Raw genomic sequence first — 24,312 nt, forward strand, 5'->3', positions numbered from 1 at the left:
ACTCAAGCCCTACAGAGGGCCTACACTTTTCAAGATTAAGAAAAGAAAAAGAGGGAAATGCCAGAAGCTAAAGCAAACAGCAATTAGCATAAAAGTACAAAAGAGACATTGGAAAGCCAATAGACTTTGATATTCAGCACAAGTCTACCCTGCTGTGATCGCAATGGCTTGAGGCAGTTTCCTGACCTGATAATCTTCACATTGTATACCAAAACTTTACCTTTGCTCCTGTATGCATTGCTAAAGGGTAAATGTGTATTCAAAGTGAATAAAAGCAGACTAACCACACTTGGTGAGCCTCTTCATGAAAGAAGTTTCCACCTGGTCCCCCATGCCTTCCAAAATTCATATTTCTGGTGTAATGTATTCATTGTGTCACTGGCTCATCCTGAACCCACTGTGCAGGTTGCACCAATTGCCATTTATAAAATCGTTAAGTTGCTTCAACATTGTAATTGCTAATACAGAATTTTTAAATAGCTCTATTATTGAGGAGCCTTTCTGGGGTGATGACATTGTTCTGGTGGCAATTGCACGTTTGTGTTAAAATCCTTACAACTGCATACACAGGTCAATTTTACTGTATGTTAATTTAAAGAAAAAAAAGTAATATTATTAATTTACTATTATCAGTTAAGAATAAAAGACAAAGTGATGTTTTTACTACTTTTTTCCCCAGGTATCTTACAGAATATCTTATGAATATAACAGAAGGGATGAACTACTTTCACTTTTTTTTTTAAAGTAACTTCCAGTTACATTTACTAAATAGAGTAACTAGTTCCTACTTCATTGATTGAGAATAAAATGAGAGAAAATTACATATACCATGGCACTCAGTGCATGCTTATGATACAGACAACATTAAGAGGGGGGAAAAACCTTGCTCTCCCACTAAGGAATATTCTATTCTCATATTAAAATTACACCAATCACATAAACCATGGAAGCCCTGAGGGCTACTGAAGGGATGTTCTCAAACATGAAAACTTTATAGCACTTTTGTTACATGCTACTACCATGTTAAATCTTTAATAAAATTCTGTAATATAATTTTATTAACCTGTTTTAAAGTTTATTCCCAAGCTTCTTCAGCTTAATTAGCTGCAAACAATGATTTATGTATAAAGCAAAAACTTAAAAGAGCTGTAAATGTCCGGGAACATCGGCTGAAAAATATTAGAGCTCTAGATTTTATCAGATCCATAAACAAATTTGAAAAATTTAGCAGTTCCCAGAAACTTCAAGTTTGTCCTCTTATAGTTGACTCAATTCGGTTTGCTTCATTCTTGGAAGCCTCATCAGATCCTCACAAGATCTGGAACTTCATCATTATCTCTCCAGTAGCAAGCGGTGCTTTTCTACCCACTTACTGTTTGGGCAGAGCTTCAGCCAGTCTCCTTAAACCAGTGTCTACCCAAGCTGGTTTAAGATGCAAGGTAGCATTTCTGTCATCTGCTTTGTCTCAGCATGGCCTATCATGATTTGTGAACATATTTACCTCTTCAATACCAGAGATACTGCTTACCCCTGACTTCTTTAAGGGGAACTGAAATGTTTTATCATCTTCTCTAGCTGTTCTGTGAACCACCACCTTCTTTCTACCTGCAGTTCCTTTCCCACCCATGCGCACTTGTGCCTGAAGTTGGCGATTTTCTCTTGGTTCATGATAGTTTCTTTCATCTTGTTGGAGAGGAAATGGGGCCGCCTGGGGATCTAGGGCTGACATCAGGAGGTCTTGGGCAGACCAGCTGAGTGAGAATAAGCATTCACACTCGGAGACTCAGCTTGGCAGCTACATCAATGTCTGCATACAGACTTGCATACAAATACTCACATATGTTTTATTTGCTATAGCCCCCAATTAAAAACAACGCAGTGTGGATAAACAAATGTGGTATGCTCACACAATGGAATTTCTACTCAGCAATAAAATATTGGAAACTAATGATGTATTCAAGAACACACAGTAATGTTGTATATATATAAAAAAAAATTATCTGCAGTGAAAAATCCAATCAAAGGAGTATATACTGTACATTAGAGGCTGAATTGAGTTCCTCCAAAATTTGTATGTTAAAGTCCTAACCCTCAGGACCTCAGAATGTGGGTGTACTTGGTGATAGGGCCTTTAAAGAGGTAATTAAGTTAAAATGAAGCCCTGGGATTTTGAAGTAAAACCTGACAACCTTTGTTTATAACTACTTTCATATCTATATCTATATATATCTATATCTTTATATCTATATATCTATCTATATATCTGTATATATCATATCTCTCTCTATATATATCATATCTATCTATCTATAGATAAATATAGATATAGATATAGATATAAAAGCCTAATATGCAAATTGTCCCATCGGGAGTTTGGGAGACTGGGAGTTCAGTTGCTCATTATGATGTGCGCTGATCACCAGGGGGTGGTGTGGAACTAAGGAAGGCCCCGGCCAGCAGCCAGAAGCCAGCAGCCATCAGCCAGGGAAGAGAGGCTCTGGTTGACAGCCAGAAGGCCCCCTTTGGCCTTGATCGCCAGCCAGACCTAGGGACCTTTCCCATACACAAGTCTCATGCTCAGGGCCTCTAGTATGTATATATATGTGTATATGTATACTAGAGGCCAGGTGCATGAAATTTGTGCACAGGTAGGGTCCCTAGGCCTGGCTGGTGATCAGGGCAGATCTGTGGGGCAACCGGTGGGGTAATGAGGGCCCCCACTGGCACCCATTTCGATGATTTGGGGCCTGTGGGCTGGGGGCAGCTCCTGTGTTGAGCATCTGCTCCCTGGTGGTCAGTGTGCATCATAGCAACCAGTTGTTCTGCTCTTTAGTTGATTTGCATATTAGGCTTTTATCATATAGAACTAGAGGCCTGGTGCATGAAAATTCATGCACTGGAAGGGGGGTCCCTCAGCATAGCCTGCCTCTCTCAAAGTCTGGGAGCCCACAGAAGCAGGAGGCAACCCTGCGAGCAGGGGAAGGCAACGTCCCATCACACCTCTGTTGTTGCCACTGCTGGCTGAGCTGAGGGGACTAGGTGCTGCCACCTTGTGGCTGTGGGCGCTGCATCGTTGAGGGCACGGTAGTCAATTAGCATACTCCCTTTTTATTGGCTGTGGATGCCACCATCTTTGAAAGCAGGCAGTTAATTAGTGTATTCCCGCCTTATTGGCTGTGGGCACCACCATCTTTGTGACTGCATGAGGGTCAGTTAGCATAGTCCTTCTTTATTAAATAGGATATGTACATATGTGTATAAATCTTGATGTTGCAAGTATTTTAGATGTTCCCCAATTTTTCCACACCTTTTGCCTCCCTCTACCAAGACCCTATCCCATCCCAGGCCTTCACCACACTATTGTCTGTGTACCTGAGTTCTTTAGTTAAAATTTTCCTGCCTTCCCACCCCCATCCTCTAAAGATATGTCAGTCTGTTCTATGGTTCTGTGCCTCTGGACCTATTGTGTTCATCAGTTTATTATGTTCATTAGATTCTATATTTAAGTGAGATCATGTGATATTTGTCTTTCTCTGACTGGCTTATTTCACTCAGCATAATACTCTCCAGGTCCCTCCATGCTGTTTCAAAGGTAAGAGATCCTTCTTTTTTTTTTAGCTGCATAGTATTCAATTATGAAAATGTACCACAGCTTTTTTATCCACTCATCTGATGGCCACTTGGGTTGTTTCTAGATATTAGCTAATATAAATAGTACTGCTATTTATGGTGCCTATATTTTTTCTGATCAGTGTTTTGGGCTTCTTAGGATATATTCCTAGAAATGGGATTGCTGGGTCAAATGGCAGTTCTATTTTTAATTTTTAAAGTAAATTCCATACTGTTTTCCATAGTGGCTGTACCAGTCTGCATTCCCACCAGCAGTGCACCAGGGTTTCCTTTATCTCTATCTTCCATAGCACTTGTTGTTTGTTGACTTATTGACAGTAGCCATCTGGCAGTTGTGAGGTGGTACCTCAATTATCTTATCATAGCATATTTGTTAAATAAGAGGTCCCAATGACTTGGGGTCATAGGGACAGACTGCTGGTGTGATGGCTCCCGGCTGGGCGGGCAGGCCCCTCCTTTGTTGAGGTTTTCATCCTCTCTGTGAAGAGCCATGGGAGAGCCAGAGCTCCAGGTGTCACTGTAACTCCATTCCTGGGCCGGTGAAGTTTGTTAGTGAGTCAAGCTATTGCTTTTCCGTCTCATATTTGTTGTAATACTTGATGTCAGACGAGTCCCATGTTGCTTGGAGAAAATGCCCTTCATAGCATCCTTTTTCCCATAATCCCTCTGCTTTGATTAGCAATTTCCACTTTACCAGTGAAACTGAGGATGGACGTTCAGAGGGTTGGCTGCATGTCTGTGGAATTGATACGATTCTGTTATGCTAGTGTTTGTATTTGGTCAACTGCCTTTGTTCTCAGTTATTGTTGCTGAGTTTTCCACTGGCTCTGCTGTTTTGGGCTTGCAGGTTCCCCAGATTTCTGGGGCTGCTCTCCACTGGCTCCCTCGGAGGGCTCCTTCTTGGCTGTGTTCTGTTGTAGACTAGCAGGCCCCTCTTTTGACCTAATCCCACCTGTGCCTGCATACCAGAAATCTCTCAGTATCTGGATACTGGTGACATCCTTCTCTGTTTAGTAGAAAGTTATCCTATCTATTATAATAAAGAGGGTATATGCTAATTGACCATCACTCCATCACAAAGAAGGCTGCACCCACAGCTGAGGCCAAGTTGCCATAAGGAGCCTTAAGGAGCAATCGGCACAGACCAGCGGCTATGCCCTCCTTCACCCCATGGGGCTTGACGGAGGAACTCCGGCTGCATCCTCCAATGGCAGGGCTTTACAGGGGACCTCAGGCCACCCCTCCCACCCCAGTGCCAGGCCAGAACTGAGGCCACACCCCCACCCAGCGGGGCTTAACGTGGGACTTCAGGCCGTGCTCCCCACCCCAGTGCCAGGCCAGGAGAACTGAGGCCACACCCCCCACCCAGCGGGGCTTAACGTGGGACTTCAGGCCGTGCTCACCATTCAGCAGGGTTTGACGGGGGACCTCAAGGTGCATCCCCAGTGCTGGGTCAGGGGAACTCAGGCCGCACCCCCTGCCCAGCAGGGCTTGACAGGGGACCTGAGGCTGTGTCCTCCTGCCTGGTGAGGCTTGATGGGGAACCTCAGGCCATGCCCCTCACCCAGTGGGGTTTGGCAGGGTATCTCAATACATGCCCCCCACCCTAGTCTGGGCTGGGGGACCCCAGGCCACGCCCTTTGTCCTGTCACCAGACCAGGGAACCTGAGGCAGGGCTTGACAAGGGTGGGACTGGCCAGGTCTGGATCTAGCCTAATGAGGGCAAGAGCCGGCAAGTCTGGGTCTCATGTGATTTTGAGGCACATGTGGGTGGGTGGGGACTTGACTCTGGGTCCCATGGTGCACCCCAGATTCTGACAGGAGGATTTCCATATACATTTTACTAATTTTCTTTCATCTCTGAAACTTCTATTATAGAGAATGGGCAAACAGCAATATTAAATTATTTTCTCTAATTAATCCCCTTTTAATGTGCATGAATTTCATGCACTGGGCTATGGCCAGTTTAAAACAAATAACTTCCCTACTTGTATACTTCTTAGGTTTTGGGGAGGGAAGAATTTAAATTTATGGACTCAAAGATATACCTTCTTCTCTATTGGTCAAAGAGATCAATGTATTTATCTGCATTAAATGCTTTCAGGAAGTCTAGGTGTATTACATCTCCTGCTTTTCCTTATCTACCAGATGTTTCTGTTTTGTAATAGATGATTCAACACGTGTTCCTCTCGGAGAAAACAAGGACTACATTAATGCTAGTTATATTAGGATAATCAATGGTGGACAAGAGTATTTCTATATCGGTACCCAAGGGCCACTGCCAAGTACCACAGATGACTTTTGGCAAATGATTTTGGAAAATAACTCTAATGTTATTGTCATGATAACCAGAGAGATAGAAGGCGGGATTGCCAAATGCCACCATTACTGGCCCGTTTCTATGAAGAAGCCTTTGGAACTGAAACACTGTCGTATCTTCCTGGAGAACTACCAGATCCTTCCATATTTCACCATTCGATTATTTCAAGTTGTGAGGAAATCTGTAAGTTTTTTAAAAATCAGTATCAGATACATATTTCACTATATAAGCATGCATGTCAGGACAAGAAGTTAGGCGTAGGGTAGCATATAGACTGGGATACTTTTTAAATAACTTAATTTTATTTCTCTCTGGAACTAGAAACTAAAACCCCCATTTCTACTTGTGCTTAATCAAACTCTGGCTGGAGAGAGGAAGGAATGGAAGGGGGAATGGAGTGAGAGAGTATCGAAAGTTGCCTAATTCTGGGATGTACTTGGGCTGCTTCTGCCAAGGGTGACAGATGTGTACTGAGTCCTTAAGGTATGTTAGTCATGTGAAAGTATGTTAGTCATCTGAATGTACAATATATTAGTCATGTGCCAGGCACTGCTTATTGAGTGGTGGAGAGTTTGGTGTGCTCAGTGGTAATATTGAGACCCATGTGGAGGGTTTGGGAGCTTTGGAGGGATGTACTTAGCATTACTTGTGGTTTTGGGAAGGTTTGCTGGAGGTAATGGCATCTGAATTGAGAATTTCACAAATGAGAAAGATGGAAAGAGGGAGCAAATGATCAAGATATAAAACGGAACAAGGTATATATGAAGAAATGTAAGTAGTTAAATGTTTCTGGGACATAAAATTGCAGTACCAGAGTAATGAGAGATGAGATGAGGCTACAGAAAGTAAGCAGGGGAAAACCAGACTTGAAATTTCTTGGATTTTAGTGAAGGAGCCAAACTTTATTATGAAGATAATTGAGAGACATTGAAGAATTTTAGTAAGAAAGTGCATTGTCTCTAGGGAAGTTGGTATTGAGATTGAAAACAGAGACTTTGGTATTTTTTTTTTAGATAAAATTGACAGACTTATATATGACTTATGACTTATAAGTGACAGAAGGAGTGGTCAAAATTATGCTGTGTATCGATAATATGGTAGCCAGTTGCAGTGGTCATGTTACCAGAGGCCACCATATTGGGCAGCACATATATAGAACATCTGCGTCATTGTAGGAAGTTCTGTTGGGGAGTGTTGTCTGGAGTAATACACAGAATTCTTGCTTTATAGACTCGGAAAATAGAAAAATCAATGATTTATAGGAGGAAGTGATGAGTTAACCTCTCTAAGTAGATTTGATTATCAGGTACGTGATGTGTGTTACACAAGAATGAAGGGATGGGAGTTAAACAGGGAGCTTGAAAAAAGTGATGAGATTTGGAGTCATCACCAAAGAAGTTGATTTGATCGGAGCATAATGACTAGAAAAAGGGTTTTTGGAGGTGCTGAGGTTGGAAGCTATACATTTTTAATTGCAATAAAATATGCAACTATGTGATTATATTCTTCTCCACAGCCAGACTATGGGATTTCTGTCCATCAGTTATGGGACTGGCCCAGGGTGGGATATTGTCTATAATCTGTGGCAAGATTCAAATGATAAAGGGAGTTGACAGTTTGTAAGAGAATGATTCTGATAATTAGTCATGAAGTCTTAACTTAGAGAGATTAATGGAATTAGTGGCCAGTCAAATAGGAGTAAGTGGAGGACACAAGGGACAGGAGAGTGCATTTGGTTGCATTGAAGTGAAGCACAAATGGGTTGCTAGCATACAAGCTTCTGGTCAGACAGTGATGGTCGATTTTAAGAACTGGAAACTTTTTGATCCCTGACATTGCAGGTGGTGGTAGGAAGTCCAGGAAATGCTCACCACTGTGAGGACTAGGAGGAAGGAGTCTCTCCTCTTCAAGAGAGAAATAAAGGTGCTGTGAGTTAAAATGTCAGTGGTATTATGGGGACCTTGACTGTGCCCCGGATGGTGTCAGAACCTGTGGTAGAGAGAAGGTCAGGATGTGCTGTGAATGTAGATCAAGCAGGAGGTCCAGCTACTGGGTTATAACAATGAGAAGATGAAGCTAGGAGGTCTGGAAACTCAAAAGGAAAGGGGTTTTTTTGTGTGTGTTTTTTTCAAGGAGAAGGAATAGTGAATTGGAAATGGGAGTGGGCAGCAAGCCATATGTAACCTAGTATCTGTGCTCTGTGGTATGTGGGGCACAGGAGACAGGTGGCCTTCATCAGAGCACCACAGACAGTAAAGTGCCTGTGGGAGGCAAGGCAAGGCAAGAAAAGGGAAGAAACATTTAGGAAGGTAATTGTTGTTTCTAAGATATTATTGTGGGATGGTGGCCCTGAATACAAAGGAAGAAGTTGAGAGAGAGAGGAGTAGGGAGGGAGGGATGGTAAAGGAAGACTTGAGAATGAGGAGTTCTGAGCCCAGAATGAGGAGCAAGGAATAACAATGGCTGACATGGATGCAGAGCTTGCTGGCTGTGTGCTGGGTACCAAGCTTGTCCTATGTGTTTGGGCACTCTCCTCATCCCTCATTCCCCTGATACCTGTTGATTCCTTCCTATTAACCAGGTAGCATGTCAGGGGCTGGGATATAAAGCAACACAGTCTCAAGTCTTAGAGAACTTGTAGGCTGGCATGGAAGGAAGACAACAGCCACGTCCAAATGGGGAATGATGCCTGCCATCGCCGGAGAGGGCAGCATGCTTGGAAAATGTAGGCCAGACATGAGGCACAGATGCATGGTCTGTCTGCACGAACTCAAGTTCTGGAATACACTTACAGAGTCTTGGCAAAGGGGAACAGGATGTTGGCCTTTGGGCTGGGCCCCACAAGCCTCAGATCCATGTGGTTCTGTTTGGAGAATCTGCACCAGTGGCCTGTCATCACTGCACTGGGCCAGTCAGGAAAGCAACTCTCCATGGAGAGATTTAGTCCTTGAAATATGTGATAGGGTGAGAGTTACCCTAAACTTCAAGCCTTCACAGGATTTTCATGGATCATTTTCATCACTGACTTTTAGGCACTGATGATTCAAACTTGATCTATTTGGAACTCAAGAAAAATGGTGCACTAGGGCAGCAGGGGAGGAGTGATAAACCCATCCTGAAGATCCACTGGTCACCAGTGAAACAAAGGAGGGCTGGCCCTGGATGAGGACCATCCCTTTGGAAGGGATGATTAGAAAACTCAATGTGCTTTACCTGTCAGTCTTGAGGAGTTTCATGACTCCACACCCAGGAGCTCAGCACTGTGTCCTCATTGCCAGAGGACAATCAAGCAACTTGATAGCACAGACCCATTTTAATTAATTTACTGACAATTAAGCTAAGGTAGATTGCTATTCTATATTATTCATAACATGTTGGGCCATCTGAATTCCTGCTTTTTCTGTAACCTCATGGTGCAGAAGAAAGATAGTAGACTTGGATTCAGGAGGCCTATTTGATAATCTCAGCTCTGGACCTGTGAGCCTTCAGACCTAGTAGTCATGCTAATCCTTACTTCTTTTTCTCTAAAATGAGGATAAATAGCGCCACCTCTAAACACTGATGTGAGGATTAAATGCGATAATGCACAGTACCTGGAACATAACAAGTGCCCAATTCATGTTACCTATTAATATTCTTATGTTTATTATTGTAGTACCTATAGCCATTATTATTATTATCACTTGAGGTCTGGTGCACAAAATTCATGCACGGGGGAGGGGGGGAGGGGGCAGGGAAGAGCGGGGGGGGGGGGGGGGGCGGGCGGTGTGTCCCTCGGCCAATCCTGCATCCTCTCCAATCTGGGACCCCTCGAGGGATGTCCGACTGCATGAAATGAGCAGTTGGATATCCCTCTCACAATCCAGGACTTCTGGCTCCCAACTGATTTCCTGGTTAACTTCCTGATTGCCCCTAACTGCTTCTGCCTGCCAGCCTGATCACTCCTAACCACTTTCCTGATAGTCTGATTGATGCCTAACTGCTCCCCTACCAGCCTGTTTGTCCCAAACTTCCTTCCTCTGCCGGCCTGGTCACCCCTAACTGCCCTCCCCTGCAGGGTTGATCACCCCTTCCTGCTGGTCATCTTGTGGTGGCCATCTTGTGTCCACATGGGGGCAGGATCTTTGACCACATGGGGGCAGCCATCTTGTGTTTGGAGTGATGCTCAATCTGTATATTACTCTTTTATTAGATAGGATAGAGGTCTGGTGCATGGGTGGGGGCCAGTTGGTTTGCGCTGAAGGGTGTCCTGGATCAGGGTGGGGGTTCCCTTGGGGTGTGGGGTGGCCTAGGCAAGGGGCCTGTGGTGGTTTGCAGGCCGGCCATGCCCTGGTGATCCAAGCGGAGGCCCTGGTATCTGGGATTTATTTATCTTCTATAATTGAAACTTTTTAGCCTGGAGTGAAGACCTGAACTGGCCAGGGCTGCAAAGCTTGGCTTCCTCCATCTCCGGAAGCAATCATAGCCTCCAGCTCTCTGCAACTCCCTGGCTGATGCCATTTCTGTTGGAATTTATTTACCTTCTATAATTGAAACTTTGTACCCTTGGCTGGCCAGAGTATGTGAAAAGCTTGGCTTCCTCCATTGCCAGGGAAACCCAAGCCTCCCTCCTGCTCTCTGTGCCCGCAGCTATCTTGGGGTTAATTTGCATACTCACTCGGATTGGCTGGTGGACATTGCTGGTGGGCATTGCTTGTGGGTATAGCAGAATGATGGTTAATTTGCATATTACTCTTCTATTAGATAGGATTATTATTTCTGGTATATTAGAAATTAAAATGATGCCTTTAATATAAGAGGTTGATATATTTGTCTTCTCTATCTCTCCCTTCTTTCTTTCTCCCTCTTTCCTACCTCCTTTCTCTCTCAACAGACAAGAACTAAGCACTTTATAAAACAGTTGCAGTTCACCAACTGGCCAGACCACGGCACTCCTTCGCCACCAGATGGTTTCATACAGTATGTCCGCAGCGTGAGGAGCAGCCAGGTGACAGGGCCCATCGTGGTTCACTGCAGCGCGGGAGTGGGCCGAACCGGGGTGTTCATCTGTGTGGACGTGGTGTTCTGCGCCATTGAGAACAATTTCCCAGTAAGTGTAGGAATTACGCATCTAAACCCAAGTCAGTAAAACTCCACTTGCAGCAGTCTTCTAACACTGAAGACTGACTAATGTTTAGTTAGCTATGAAGAGCAACTTAGTCACTAGGAGCTACTTAGTAAAATAGACATGAGCTTTGGGTACCTGCTCCTTAACTGCTGCAGGTTCCTGGAGGTGGTGTGAGGAGTGAAGCTCATAATGAAACGAATGGCTTAGAACATAGTACATACACACTGAGTGAGAGTGCATCTTCCTTTCTCTGCCTTCCACCCCCAGGGGCCTCTTCCCAGCCTTGTTGGAGAAGGTTGGTGACATGTGCCTGTTTGGAATGAACAGACGGCATGCATGTAGCACGTTGAAAACAATGCAGACTTCAGAGTGACTGAGAGGCTCTGGGAGTGACTGCCAGTTTTGCCACACACTGTAGACTTTTGGTGCTTTTGTGCGAATTGTTCATCCTCTCTGCAACCAAGTTTGCTCATATATAAAATATGGATAATAATATTGTTGGGTTTGAGTTATTCATTAGCAAGTTTTTGCTTTCCTCTTAATTTAGACATGTAGTGATTATACTGTTTTGCCTTTATTATTGGTTACACTGATGAGGGAATGTGATTTTAGATTTGTGGCCAAGCAGGCCACTTGCTGAGCATTCTGCACTGCAGCAGTGAAGGTAGGCATGTATGCACTGAGCTGGCAGGGCTCTGACCACAGTCAAGCCCAGGAGTGTGACCCTGAGGCTCAGTCCAGATGGATGGGCTGTGGGCACGCCCGGCAAACAGTGCTGAAGTTAGGTCGTTGTTGAAGCAGGTGTCAGACTCTTCTCAGTCTCTGGGTAGTTGTACCAGTGACAGCAGATGCCGCCTGGGCCCTGGACCTCACCGACCTCAGGCTGCATGATGTGGGAGGATAGGGAAATGACCTCTCCTGGTCACTCCTGAAGGACAAGAGCAAGCAGTTTTCCTTCTTTTCAGAATCTGAGCCCAGTACCTCCTAGCATTTCACTGTTTCTGACTGAGTTCCGATTGAGACTGCCCCTTCCCTGAACTAGTCCTGTGGGAGATGCTGGTTAGTGTAGGCCAGTGAGGGCTGTGCCAGGCCTTTTGGTTGAAAATAGGAGAGGAATGATTTTCCAGAGTAAACTAGGGCTTTATCACATAGAATAAATATAAACTGGCTGGCCAAAAAAAGATAAATGTTCTAAAAAATGCTAAGTGAGTCTGATGTTACCTTTTGTCCTGTTAGCAGAAAATGCGTTAGTATAATTTTTCTTTTATATATTTTCATCATAATTTCTTAAGTAGTTTGTTTATATTTATCTTTATTTTATATCCCTTATATAAACTGTAAAACTGTAAATATTCTATTTCATAACCCTTAGAAGCACTCTTTTTCCCACATTGTACCTTCTTTAAATCCTAAATGTGTTTTATAATGTCATCTGTCTGCTTAATTGACAGTGTACATAAAATGATGGATTTTACAATCAAGAATGCCTTGGACTTGATGACATATAATGGTTCAAAAATAAGAAATACACCATTGTTTCCTTATTGGTTTTCCATAAAGCCTTGAGCTGACAAATATTCGTACTGATGCCCCTCTCTGCTCTTCAGAAATGCTTTTCACCAGAGCTCTGTGAGATGTGGCCTTGGCCAGCAGCAGTCTGTGCATGTTTGATATGTGCAGAAATTGCTTTATAGGAATTGAGAGGAAGCTTTTAGAAACACTCAGGGCAGTTTGGTGCATTGCTATATGGTCTAGGAGCATGAGCAGTGTGCTGGCTGTGTGAGCAGGTGCAGACCATGCGTGTGCTGTGAATTCGCATGGGGAGGCTTACATGTTGCAAGCTGCATACAGCCACATGTGGCTGGACAAGTTTGACCTCTGACATTTAGGATTAACTTAATGCTAAAGGATATGAACATCTTAAGAATATGTAACTATCTATTTATTTTCATTAATTGTTATTTTTAGACTATTTCCATTGTTAATCAAGCCTTCTTAAAATCCCTGAAACTCTGGAGACACTGAGGTTGTTCTGAGTTCAGACATTCTGCACACAGCTTTCCTTCACACCACCTGCAGCAATAGCAGCCACTCATGGGCAGTCACCAGCTGTCAATCATGTAGGGAAGTGAGTAGTCCAAATTCTCACTGCACCACTAAGCACACAGTTGAGTTAATCCAGCCCGTGTTTTTTTTTTTGTTGTTGTTGTTTTATTTTTGTTATTGTTTCTTAACCAACACTGTCTTAATGAAGCCGTGTGTTGATTTGCCTTCTGGCATAAATTAATCTGTGTCACTACCTTCGACTGTTTTCTGGTCATTGCAACTCTACTATCAAAACATAATCCTTCACGAAAGTTACACTCTGAGCAACATTTGTTGATGATGTTGTACTTTGCATTTTTATACAGTGGAGAGCTAGTTGTGTTGGTCAGTAATCACACTGAGAAAAGAAAGACTTCCTTAGTTCTCATTATGTTTAAATACCACATATACTGAAAGCATCACTGTAAGCATTATCTATGTGTTTATTAGTTACAATGGTAAATGATTTGCTACTTCTGTCTCATAAATTAGTTCCACTGCACAGCATTAACTAATCCATGAACTTGTTAAGCTATGGAGTCATTAGAAAGTGGTCCTTTAACTTTTTTGTCACATATAATGGTAGGCAAAAATAGGTTAATACCAATAAATAATAATACAATGATTACTAAATGATAGCACTAGTGTGGTTTTAGCAATTCACAATACATAATGGCTATAAAACTCCTTAAAGTAAGTAAGGAATTATAATTCCAGGTAAAATTACCATGAGCTTTTGTGGCCTTTGTTTCTCTACTTCATTTCCATGATCGTCACGTGGTCACTCACCACAGCTCCATTCAGAAAGCTGTGCTTTTCCTGATAGCCCAGTCCAGAAGCTTCTTCTGCCATCAGTAAGTTTAGGTTAAATACAAATTTATTTCCATAGTTTTTCTACCCATAAATTATAAATTTAACGCCCCCCCCCCCCCACAGGATTTCATGCTGTTGGTGCCAAGTGTAAGTACTCATCAGCCTAGGTCCCAAAGAGTTAGTTCTCAGCTGTATTCTGAAAGTTCTATAGTTTTATCTTTTACATTTTAGTCCATAATCTATTTTGGATTAATTTTTTTGTATAAGGTGGAATTTTAGATCAAGGTTGATTTTCTCCTTCCCTCCCCCTCCCTTTCTCCTCCCTTTCCCCTCCCCCTCCCTTTCCCTTCCCCCTCCCCTTCTCCTCCCCCTCTCCTTCCCCTTCCCCCTTCCCTCCCCTCCCCCTTCCCTCCCCTCCCCCTCCCCATCCCTCCTCTCCCTCTACCCCCCTTCCCCTCTCTCCCCTCCCCTCCCCTCCCCTTCCCTTCCCTTCTCTTCTTTTCTTTTCCCCTACAGATGTTCAATTATTCCAGCACTAGAGGCCTGGTGCACAAAATTTGTGCATGGGTGGGGTCTCTAGGCCTGGCCGGCAATCAGGGCTGATTGGGGCCAGGCTGATCAAGGCCTGCCAGCTGGGGGAAGGGTTGGGGGAGGGACTGTGGGAGGTTGGCCAGCTGTCCAGGAGGAGGGACCGCAGGAAGTTGGTGGCCACAGGAAGGGACTGGGGGAGGTTGGCCAGCTGCAGGAGGTTGGCTGTGGGAGCCCACTGACCACCAGGGGCAAGTTCCTGTATCATTGTCTGCCCCCTGATAGTCAATACGCATCATAGCAACCGGTTAACTGGTCATTCTGGTAGTTCCAGTTGTTCGGTCTTAATGGCCGCTTAGGCTTTTATAGATAGATAGATAGTTTTTGTTTTGTTTTTTGTAGAAAAGGCCATTCTTCCATTATTGAATTGCTTTTGCATCTTTGTCATAAATCATTGGGCATGTTTATATGAGCCTATTTTTGGTTCTGTATTCTGTTCCTTTGATTCATGTGTCTATCCTTTTACCAATGCCACACTTTGGATTATTGTAGTTATATTGTAGGCCCTAACACCAGGTAGAGTTATTTCTCTCACATTCTTTTTTTTTTTTTTTTTTTGAAATTGTTTTAACAATTATAGGATCTGTGCCTTCCCATATAAATTTTACAAGTTTTCAATGTCTACAGAAAATCTTGCAGGGATTTTTATAGGAATTGCTTTAAATCTAGATTAGTTTGGGGAGAATTGACATCTTTACTATGTTGAATATTTTAATCTATGAACATCGTATATCACTCAATCTATTTAGGTCTTCTTTGATTTCTGTCATTGGCATTTTGGCATTTTCAGCATACAAACCCTGTACATGCTTTGTTAATCTTATTTTATTTTATTTTATTTATTTTATTTTATTTTATTTTATTTTATTTATTTTATTTTATTTTATTTTATTTTATTTTTTTATTTGGAGTGATTATAAATAGTACTAGAGTATCATACTAGAGGCCCAGTGCACAAATTCATGCACTAGTGGAGTCCCTCGGCTTGGCCTGTGGGATTGGACCAGAACTGGATCTCTGACATCCCCCAAGGGGTTCCAGACTGCAAGAGGGTGCAGGCCAGGCTGAGGGACCCCCCACGGGTGCATGATCGGGGCTAAGAAGGTTGGTCAGCCTAGGAGGGCTCCAGGACATGTCTGTCCCATTCTTGTTCAGTCCTGATTGTTGGGAACTCTGCAGCAAGCTAACCTACCAGTTGGAGCATCTGCGCCCTTGTGGTCAGTGCACATCATAGCAACTGATTGACCGATCGACTGTCCCCTGGTGGTCAGTGCATATCATAGCTAGAAGTTGAGCAGCCTTAGCATATCATTAGCATATTATGCTTTGATTGCTGAACAGATTAGTGGATAGACACTTAGGGTACTAGGCTTTTATTATATAGGATTATGTTTTTACTATCAGTTTCCATGTGTTTATTGTTACTATGATGTAGAAGTGCAACTGATTTTTGTGTGTAGAGCTTATATCCTGTGATCTTGTTGAACTCAGTTCTAAGAGGCTTTTATTTATTTTTTTTTTTGGTTCTGTTTTGTCCTTAGATTTCTTGGTATTTTCTACATAGACAGTCATTCTATTCAAAAATAGGGACAGATTAATCTCTTTCTTTCCAATCCATATACCTCTTATTTCTTTTTCTGGCCTTATTGCACTACCTAGAACTTCCAGTGCTTGTTGAATGTAGGTGGTGAGAGAAGACATCTTGCCATCTCTGATATTGGGGGAAAGGCAAATTAAAATTATTCGTTCTTTGAAAGACCCTATGAAGATGATGAAAAGAAAAGATGCAGACATGAAAAAACTATAAGTCACATATCCACCAAAGGTGTTACATCAAGAGTACATAAAGAACCCTCAAAACTCAATTTAAAAAAAAAAAAAAAAAAAAATATATATATATATATATATATATATATATATATAAATATATATATATATATCAATCTAGTTATAAAGTGGGTAAAAGACATGAACAGAAATTTCACTGAAGAAGATATAAGGATGACAAGCACATGAAAATGTGCCTAGCTTCATTAGCCTTTAGGAAAATTAAATTAAAACCATGCTAAAATATCACTGGATATCTATCAGAAAGACTAATATAAAAATAATGATATAAAATATCTTCACCAAATAAATGTTGGTGAAGATTTGAAGAAACTGGATTGACCATATCTTAGTTATGGGAATGTAAAATGGTATATCCATTCTGCCCAGCTGGTGTGGTTCAGTGCTTGAGCATTGATCTATGAACCCAGAGGTCACAGTTTGATTCCCAGTCAGAGCACATGCCTGGGTTGTAGGCTCAGTCCCCAATAGGGGACATATAGGAAGCAGCCAATTAATGATTCTCTCTCATCATTGATGTTTTTACCTCTCTCTCCCTCTCCCTCCCTTCCTCTCTGAAATATATATATACACACTAGAGGCCTAGTGCACAGAATTCATGCATGGGTAAGGGAGGGTGTTCCTCAGCCCAGCCTGCACCCTCGCCAATCTGGGACCCCTCAAAGGATATAGGATCAGGCCTAAATGGGCAGTCAGGCATTCCTCTCACAATCCAGGATTGCTGGCTCCCAACTGCCCACCTGCCTGCCTTCCTGATTTCCCCTAACCACTTCTGCTTGCCAGCCTGATAACCTTCTAATCATTCCCCTTCCAGCCTGATTATTGCCTAACTGCTCCCCTGCCAGCCTGTTTGCCCCTAACTTCCCTCCTCTGAAGGCCTGGGTCCCCTACAACAGCCCTTCCCTGAAGGCCTGGTCATACCCAACTTCCCTCCTCTGCTGGCCTGGTCACACCTAACTGCCCTCCCCTGCAGCCTTGATTGCCCCCAACTGCACTCTCTTGCAGGCCTGGTCCCTACCAACTGCCTCCCCTGCTAGAGTGATCACCCACAACTGCCCTCCCTTGCAGGCCTGGTCCCTCCAACTGCCCTCCAATGCTGGCCATCTTGTGGTGGCCATCTTTGACCACATGGGAGCAGCCATCTTGAGTATTGGAGTGATGGTCAATCTGCATATCACTTTTTTATTAGAAAGGATAGAGGCCTGGTGCATGGGTGAAGGCCAGCTGGTTTGCCCTGAAGGGTGTCCCGGATCAGGGTCCAGGTTCCCTTGGGGTGTGGGGCAACCTGGGCAAGGGGCCTGTGTCAGTTTGCAGGCCAGCCATGCACCCTGGTGACCAAAGTGTAGGCCCTGGTATCTGGGATTTATTTGTCTTCTATAATTGAAACTTTGTAGCCTCGAGTGCAGGCCAAGGCCGCAGAAGCTTGGCTTCCCCCATCACCGAGGGCAACTCAAACCTCCTGCTCTCTCCAGCTCCATGGCTGTCACTATTTTAAAAAAATATATATATATTTTATTAATTTTTTCAGAGAGGAAGGGAGAGGGACAGAGAGTCAGAAACATCAGTGAAAGAGAAACATCGACCAGCTTCCTCCTGCACACCCACCACCAGGGATGTGCCCGCAACCAAAGTACATGCCCTTGACCAGACTCAAACATGGGACCCTTCAGTCTACAGGCAGATGCTCTATCCACTAAGCCAAACTGGTTCTGGCTTGTCACCATTTTTGAGGTGATTTATTTATCTTTTATAATTGAAACTTTGTACCCTTAAGTTGAGGTCTGGGCCAGCCAGGGTATGTGGAAAGCTTGGCTTCCTCCTTTGCCTGGGAAACCCAAGCCTCCTGCTTGTTCCGTGGCCACAGCCATCTTGGTTGGGTTAATTTGCATACTTGCTTCAGATTGGCTGGTGAGAGTGGCTTGTGGTGTAGTGGAGTGATGGTTAACTTGCATATTACTCTTTTATTAGATAGGATATGAAAAACAGTATACCAATTATGGAAAATAATGCTACAGTTTCTTTAAAAATCAAAACTAAACTTAACTGCATATCCCCAACAATAGCACTCTTGGGTATTTATCCCAGAGAAATAAAAACTAATGTTTACTCAGAAACCTGTACACAAATGTTCACTGCAGATCTATTCATAACAGCTCCAAACTGGAATCAATCTGGATGTCCTTCACTAAATTGATGGTTAAAAACCTGGTACATTTCCAGACCATAGCATACTATCCTATCTAATAAAAGAGTTATATGCAAATTTACTGTCACTCCAATATACAAGATGGCTGCCCCTGTGGTCAAAGATGGCTGCCCTCATGTTGACACAAGATGGCCACCACAATATGGCTGGCATGGAAGGGCAGTTGGGAGAGACAAGGCCTGCAGATGAGGGCAGTTCGGGGTGACCACGCCTACAGGGGAGGACAGTTGGGGGCGACCCAGGCCTGCCGGAGAGGGCAGTTGGGAGGGACAAGGCCTTCATGGGAGGGAGTTAGGGGTGACCAGGCCAGCAGGGGAAGGAAGTTAGGGGTGACCAGGCTAGCAAGGGAGGTAAGTTAGGGGTGACTGGGCCAGCAGGGAAGGACAGTTGGGGGTGACCAGGCCTGCAAGGGAGGACAGTTAGGGGCAAACAGGTCTGAAGGGGGGTGGGATTTTAGGGGCGACCAGTCCAGCAGGGGAGGGCAGTTAGGGAGGGCAGTTAGGGATGGCCGGGCCATCAGGGGAGGGCAGTTGGGGGCAACCAGGCCTGGGACAATAGGGGCAATTAGGCTGACAGAGGAGCAGTTAGGCATCTATCAGGCTGGCAGGGGAGTAATTAGGGGGTGATCAGGCTGGCAGGCAGAAGCAGTTAGGGGCAATCAGGCAGGTGGGCTGGCAAGCAGGCAGGTAAATGGTTGAGAGCCAGCAGTCCTAGATTGTGAAAGGGGTGTCCAACTGCCCATTTAGGCCTGATCCTATTGGCATTTGGACATCCCTCGAGGTGTTCCTAGATTGGAGAGGGTGCAGGCTCAGCTGAGGGACATCCCTTCTCTCCCCCAGCCCCCCCTGCACCCCTCCATGCATGAATTTTGTGCACCAGGCCTCTAATTTAGCAATAAGAAGGAAAGATCTATTAATATGCAAAACAATTTTTATGGGTCTCAAGGCAATTATGCTACATGAAAACAGGTCCTTTTCAAAGGGTTAGCTATTTCATTATTCCATTCATATAATCCTTTTGAAAGAACAAACTATAGAGATGGAGATCAGATTCCCTGGTTTACAAGGGTTAGGGGTTGTGGTATAGGGATAGCATTAGGAAATCTGGTGGTAACAGTCAGGAATCTCGATTGTGTTTACAGTTACATGAATTTTCAAATGTGATAATGTTGCACAGAACCAAAGATACACAAACACACACAATCACAAATAATCACATATAAAACTGGCAAAATCTGAATAAGCTTTGTGGGTTGTACCAATGTCAATTTTCTGCTTTTGATGTTATATTGCCGCTATCTTGCATGGTTTAACTTAGGGAAACTGGGTGAAGAATATACAGGATTTCTCGATACATTTTTTTGCTTCCTACTTTGCATATATAATTATTTCAATATGAAAAATTTAAGGCTAAATTAGATTTTAAATTATTATAAAAACGACAAGTTATAAAAGTAAAGGGATGCTTATATTCTCTGATTTTTACATTTTTTTGTTATGGTTGACAAATCTTGGAATTTTCAGGTGTCAGCATGGTCTTGCTGCACATGACTGGTCCTCAGCTTGTACCAAATGTGACTCTAGGAAAATTCACCCATGCCCTAGCTGGCCTGTGTACTGTTCCACTGATGATACCTCTGCCTGTGCCAGCGGCAGACTGCCATAAGTTTCTAAAACTTACTGCTCACTTCTGGACTCATTGCATTGTGGCCCAGCAACAGCCCTTTGCAGGTCTGCCCCAGGCAGCGACCACCCTCGGCAGAGCAGGTCTCCATGCACACGTGTAGAATCTGGTGTTGGGCCAGCTGTTGCTCAGGGTCTCCATTTGAGTTGAGAGGACTCTTTATAAGAAACAGCTGTGCTACTATTGTGGCCAGAACAAGTCTTGTATGCATCAGACTTTTCCAGAGTTATCATGCCGAGAGTTAAGATCTCTCTTTGGAGAACAGAAAAGTATACACAGGGGAAAATTTGTTATTATTTCTCTACAAGAGCATTTCTTGTTATTTGATTGCTTCCTTCCTTTCCTTGGAAACCCACTATACAAGTCTTGCTTATTCATTAGACTAGGTTAAAATAGTGCATTTTCTTATGACTGAAAATGAGACCTTTCTGGTAAATCTTGACATCTTTTTCACTGGAAAGCAGTATAGAGTACTCATTTGGCAATCTGTAGGTTTATGTTCCCCCTATATGGATAATATAGAATTACTGTCATCCTGTTGCAGTTCAACATTAGAGATATCGTGGTCCAAATGAGAAGACAACGTCATGGTATGGTTCAAACAAAGGTAAGCTCTCATGGCATAAATTCTAATTTGAAGAATAATGAATATAAAGATTCACTGTATAGCATATTACAATTTATAAAGCTCTTTCACCCACATCTCACTGAGTTCTCACTTTTGAGGTAGACATTACTGATGCAGAACTTCAAGTTCAGAGCAATGCAGCCTTTTCCATGAGGTCACGTCATTCTGGTAGCTACCGTAGCAAGTGAAAGAGTTAAGACCGAGTTTCCCGGTGCCCACACACAAGCTTTGTTAGAGTAACATGTCTCAGTGTATTTTCATAAATTTATGGATAGCAATTCTGGGATATTAACTTGTCACTAAAATATTAACGTCATTAGCATGTCATAAAACTATCATTTCAGTCACAGTTCATTATTAGTCATTTTGGGGGGTTAAGACCCTGAATCTTCAAGCTGACCTGTTTTTTGGCCAATGTTAAGTAATATGGAGCATTTTATTTAAACTATTGTCTGAGAGACCTGAGGCAATATCTAAAAAAAGTTTAAAATGTGATTCAGAATGAGTTTGAGAGTCATTTTCCTCTCTATTCAGTTAAGTCTTTAGTTCTAGACCAAGAACTATAATATATTGTGATCATTTATGTTTCTGGTATTTAAAAAATATTTTTATTTAAAGAAGTTCTTAGTTAAATGTGTGCTCTTTAGGAATATTCTCTGTGGCTGAAATTTACAAATGTGTACTCTGAAAGTGGATATTGGTATTCAGTTACTTTACTGTCTATTGTTTTTCATATATTTATTTACAGGAGCAGTATTGGTTTTGTTATAAAATTGTGCTTGAAGTTCTTAAGAAGCTTGTGGCTTTGGATTTAGAGAGACAGCCTCACACTTGACATACCAGGTGGCATGGAGCTTCCTCAGAAAGAGCATGACAGGTTGTGCTGAAGGAAGGGCTCTGCTGCGCGCAAAATGTGCTTTCTTGGTGTATCATTTGATTTCCTTTCTGACAACTCCCTGAAGGCAGCATCATTTGGTTTGGGGTGAATAGTGTTTACCCACTGATTTTATTTAGATAATATCAAAATACCCTCCCACATTTTCCAATGAAATAAAAGTTTCTTAAAACAACTGCAGCCTATTTGGTTGAAAGGATTACAAAGCCCCATAAAAGACTTAAACTATATTTATTAAAATTATATCTGGAAAGACAGCTAAAGGAAGCTGAGGATTTCCCAGACCTTAGGAAGCCTTGATTCTGGGAGGACCTAGAACCAGTAAACTGACTTCTTACAGGCATTTTCAAGACAGATACTTATCCATGGTTTTTAGCTAGAATCTATACTATTAGCTGGCATTTGAACAACTCGGCTCACTAAATATTCCTATTAGGATGGTTTAACGTGTTATTTTGGATTCCATTTTTTCTTACCTCCAAGTCCCATGGAGCCCCAGGGAGCTCAGAGGAGCAGCTGCCTTTCTAGAACCACTGGACAAAGACCTGATGGTTTGGGAGCTTTTTGTGGGTGGGCAGGCTTCCTCCCTCCATCACATGAGCACACTGAGGAACAGTCCAAAACTAAAATAGTTATTTATAGAGAAGGTCCAAGAGGAAACTTTTGCCTGGCTTGAGTTCTTTCCTATCCCACCCTAACACTTAACATATTACTCAGTCTGCTTTGTTGAAAGCAAATATTACATTCTACTTGCTTCTTAGTTTTTGCCCTTTAGCTAACCAATAAACTTTGATATAAGCGTTATTATATAATTTTGAATCACTTATGCCAGATATAGTTTTCAAACTAAGATCTAGAGTAACTTTTTTCTTCAGAGTTCAATTAAACCATTTCATTTTACTACACACCTCCCTCCCCACCCCAATTCTGCTGTAACATTTAGAAACTAGCGTTGGGAACCAAATTTTGGAAAACTAAATTCATAGTTTTAAAAATGAAAATTTCCATATTCTGTTTTTGAAAAGATTGTGGCCATTATTACATTCATCTTATTATAGGACTTTGCCTCATACAATTACAGTGATAATTTTATCAAAGAATTTTAGTGACCAGTTAGATTTTATTATAAGCTATAAAGCACTTGATATACATCTTTGTAAAGTGTAATTCAGTAAAAATCAGAATATTCTATGTATTATATTAAGAAAATTTCTAATATTAAGCTGTAGATCTTGAATTTTTAAGAGGTTTATATTGTTCACCTGGCTGAATGAATACTTGAATTGGATAAATTAAAATGCTAATTCTCATTTTAAAAATAATTATATACCAGAAATCTATTTTATATTAATATAATAATGTAATGAGTCAATCTCTTTACATTATTCATATAAATAGTAGTCTATGCTAAACACTAATTTTGATGATTGGCCTTTAATATTTGTATTCCTAATGTTTCCCTCTGTTTTTGTAAAATAATAGACATAATGTACAACAGTATTCCTGAATATTTCATGCTGTTATTTAAATGGAAATATTTACTATGTATTGTCTCTTGTGTTTTTATTACTTTGGCCTTAAAATATTCTTGTAAATAAAAATTTCTCACTTTTTTGAGAGTAAACATGTTTTTTCTTTAATGTATGTCTTATATTTTTATAGCTGGACTAATTTTTCACTTGTCAGGGAAATTAAATAAGTAAATATGAGAATACTGATTGTATTTGTTTTGATTTTATTTTGGGGAAGTAAATTTCCAATTGAAAACTTTTTACTAATTAAAACACTAAATTTCATACCAACAATAAATTAGTTTTTGCCTAGGATATGGATATGAAACTCCCATTATACATCTTTGTGAGTATATGAATGCTTATTTAGGGAAAAAAAAATATATTTAAATATAATCATATATGCATTTATTACCTTTCAACCTTAAATACATATTTTTAAAAGTTTTATGTGCTTGATGGACCAGATTGGACCAAATCTTCTCAGACATAAACATTGTAGGCTTTATTTTCATATAAGTCCTAGTAACGTATTTTTCTTTTTCCCCACCATTATTCATTCTTTTCTCTCTCTTTCTTTCCATTCTTTCTTCCTTTCTTCCTCTCCACCTTCCTTCCTTCTAAAAATTTTTTTATTGTTGAGAGTATTGCAGATGTCTCTGCTTCTCCCCCCATTGCCTCCCTCCACCAGAACCCTCCCCACTTCAGGCCTTCACTACTCTATTGTCTATTTCCCTGGGTTATGCACATAAGTTATTAGTTTCTTTCCACCCTCCTTTTCCATTCCTCTCTGAGATTCTTCAGTCTGTTCCATGTTTTCATACCTCTGGTTCTATTTTATTCATCAGTTTATTTTTTCAGTAAAATCCTTGTTCATTAATTTTGATTTTTAGACTTAACTGTTGATAGATATGTACTTATTGCCATTTTATTGTTCATATTATTTATCTTTTCCTTTTCTTAAAGAATATCCTTTAATATTTCTTGTAATACTGGTT

General features: G+C 41.9%; 1 protein-coding gene and 1 pseudogene across 1 annotated transcript in view; one reads left to right on the forward strand and one right to left on the reverse strand.

The window, feature by feature from the left end:
- PTPN20 (protein tyrosine phosphatase non-receptor type 20) overlaps window positions 1–23,499 on the forward strand; it is a 40,352-nt gene extending 16,853 nt beyond the window's left edge. Inside the window, exons 4-7 of the mRNA XM_045570639.1 lie at window positions 5,799–6,133; window positions 10,824–11,039; window positions 20,825–20,887; window positions 21,657–23,499. Of these exons, the coding sequence (XP_045426595.1) occupies window positions 5,799–6,133; window positions 10,824–11,039; window positions 20,825–20,887; window positions 21,657–21,743 (701 nt within the window). The 3' untranslated portion in view covers window positions 21,744–23,499. The remainder of the gene's footprint in view (window positions 1–5,798; window positions 6,134–10,823; window positions 11,040–20,824; window positions 20,888–21,656) is intronic.
- On the reverse strand, window positions 1,244–1,760 carry LOC118732186 (annotated as a pseudogene).
- Window positions 23,500–24,312: the final 813 nt, after the last annotated feature.

Source organism: Pipistrellus kuhlii, unplaced genomic scaffold, assembly GCF_014108245.1.
Source record: "Pipistrellus kuhlii isolate mPipKuh1 unplaced genomic scaffold, mPipKuh1.p scaffold_m20_p_35, whole genome shotgun sequence".
Taxonomy (NCBI): Eukaryota; Metazoa; Chordata; class Mammalia; order Chiroptera; family Vespertilionidae; genus Pipistrellus; species Pipistrellus kuhlii.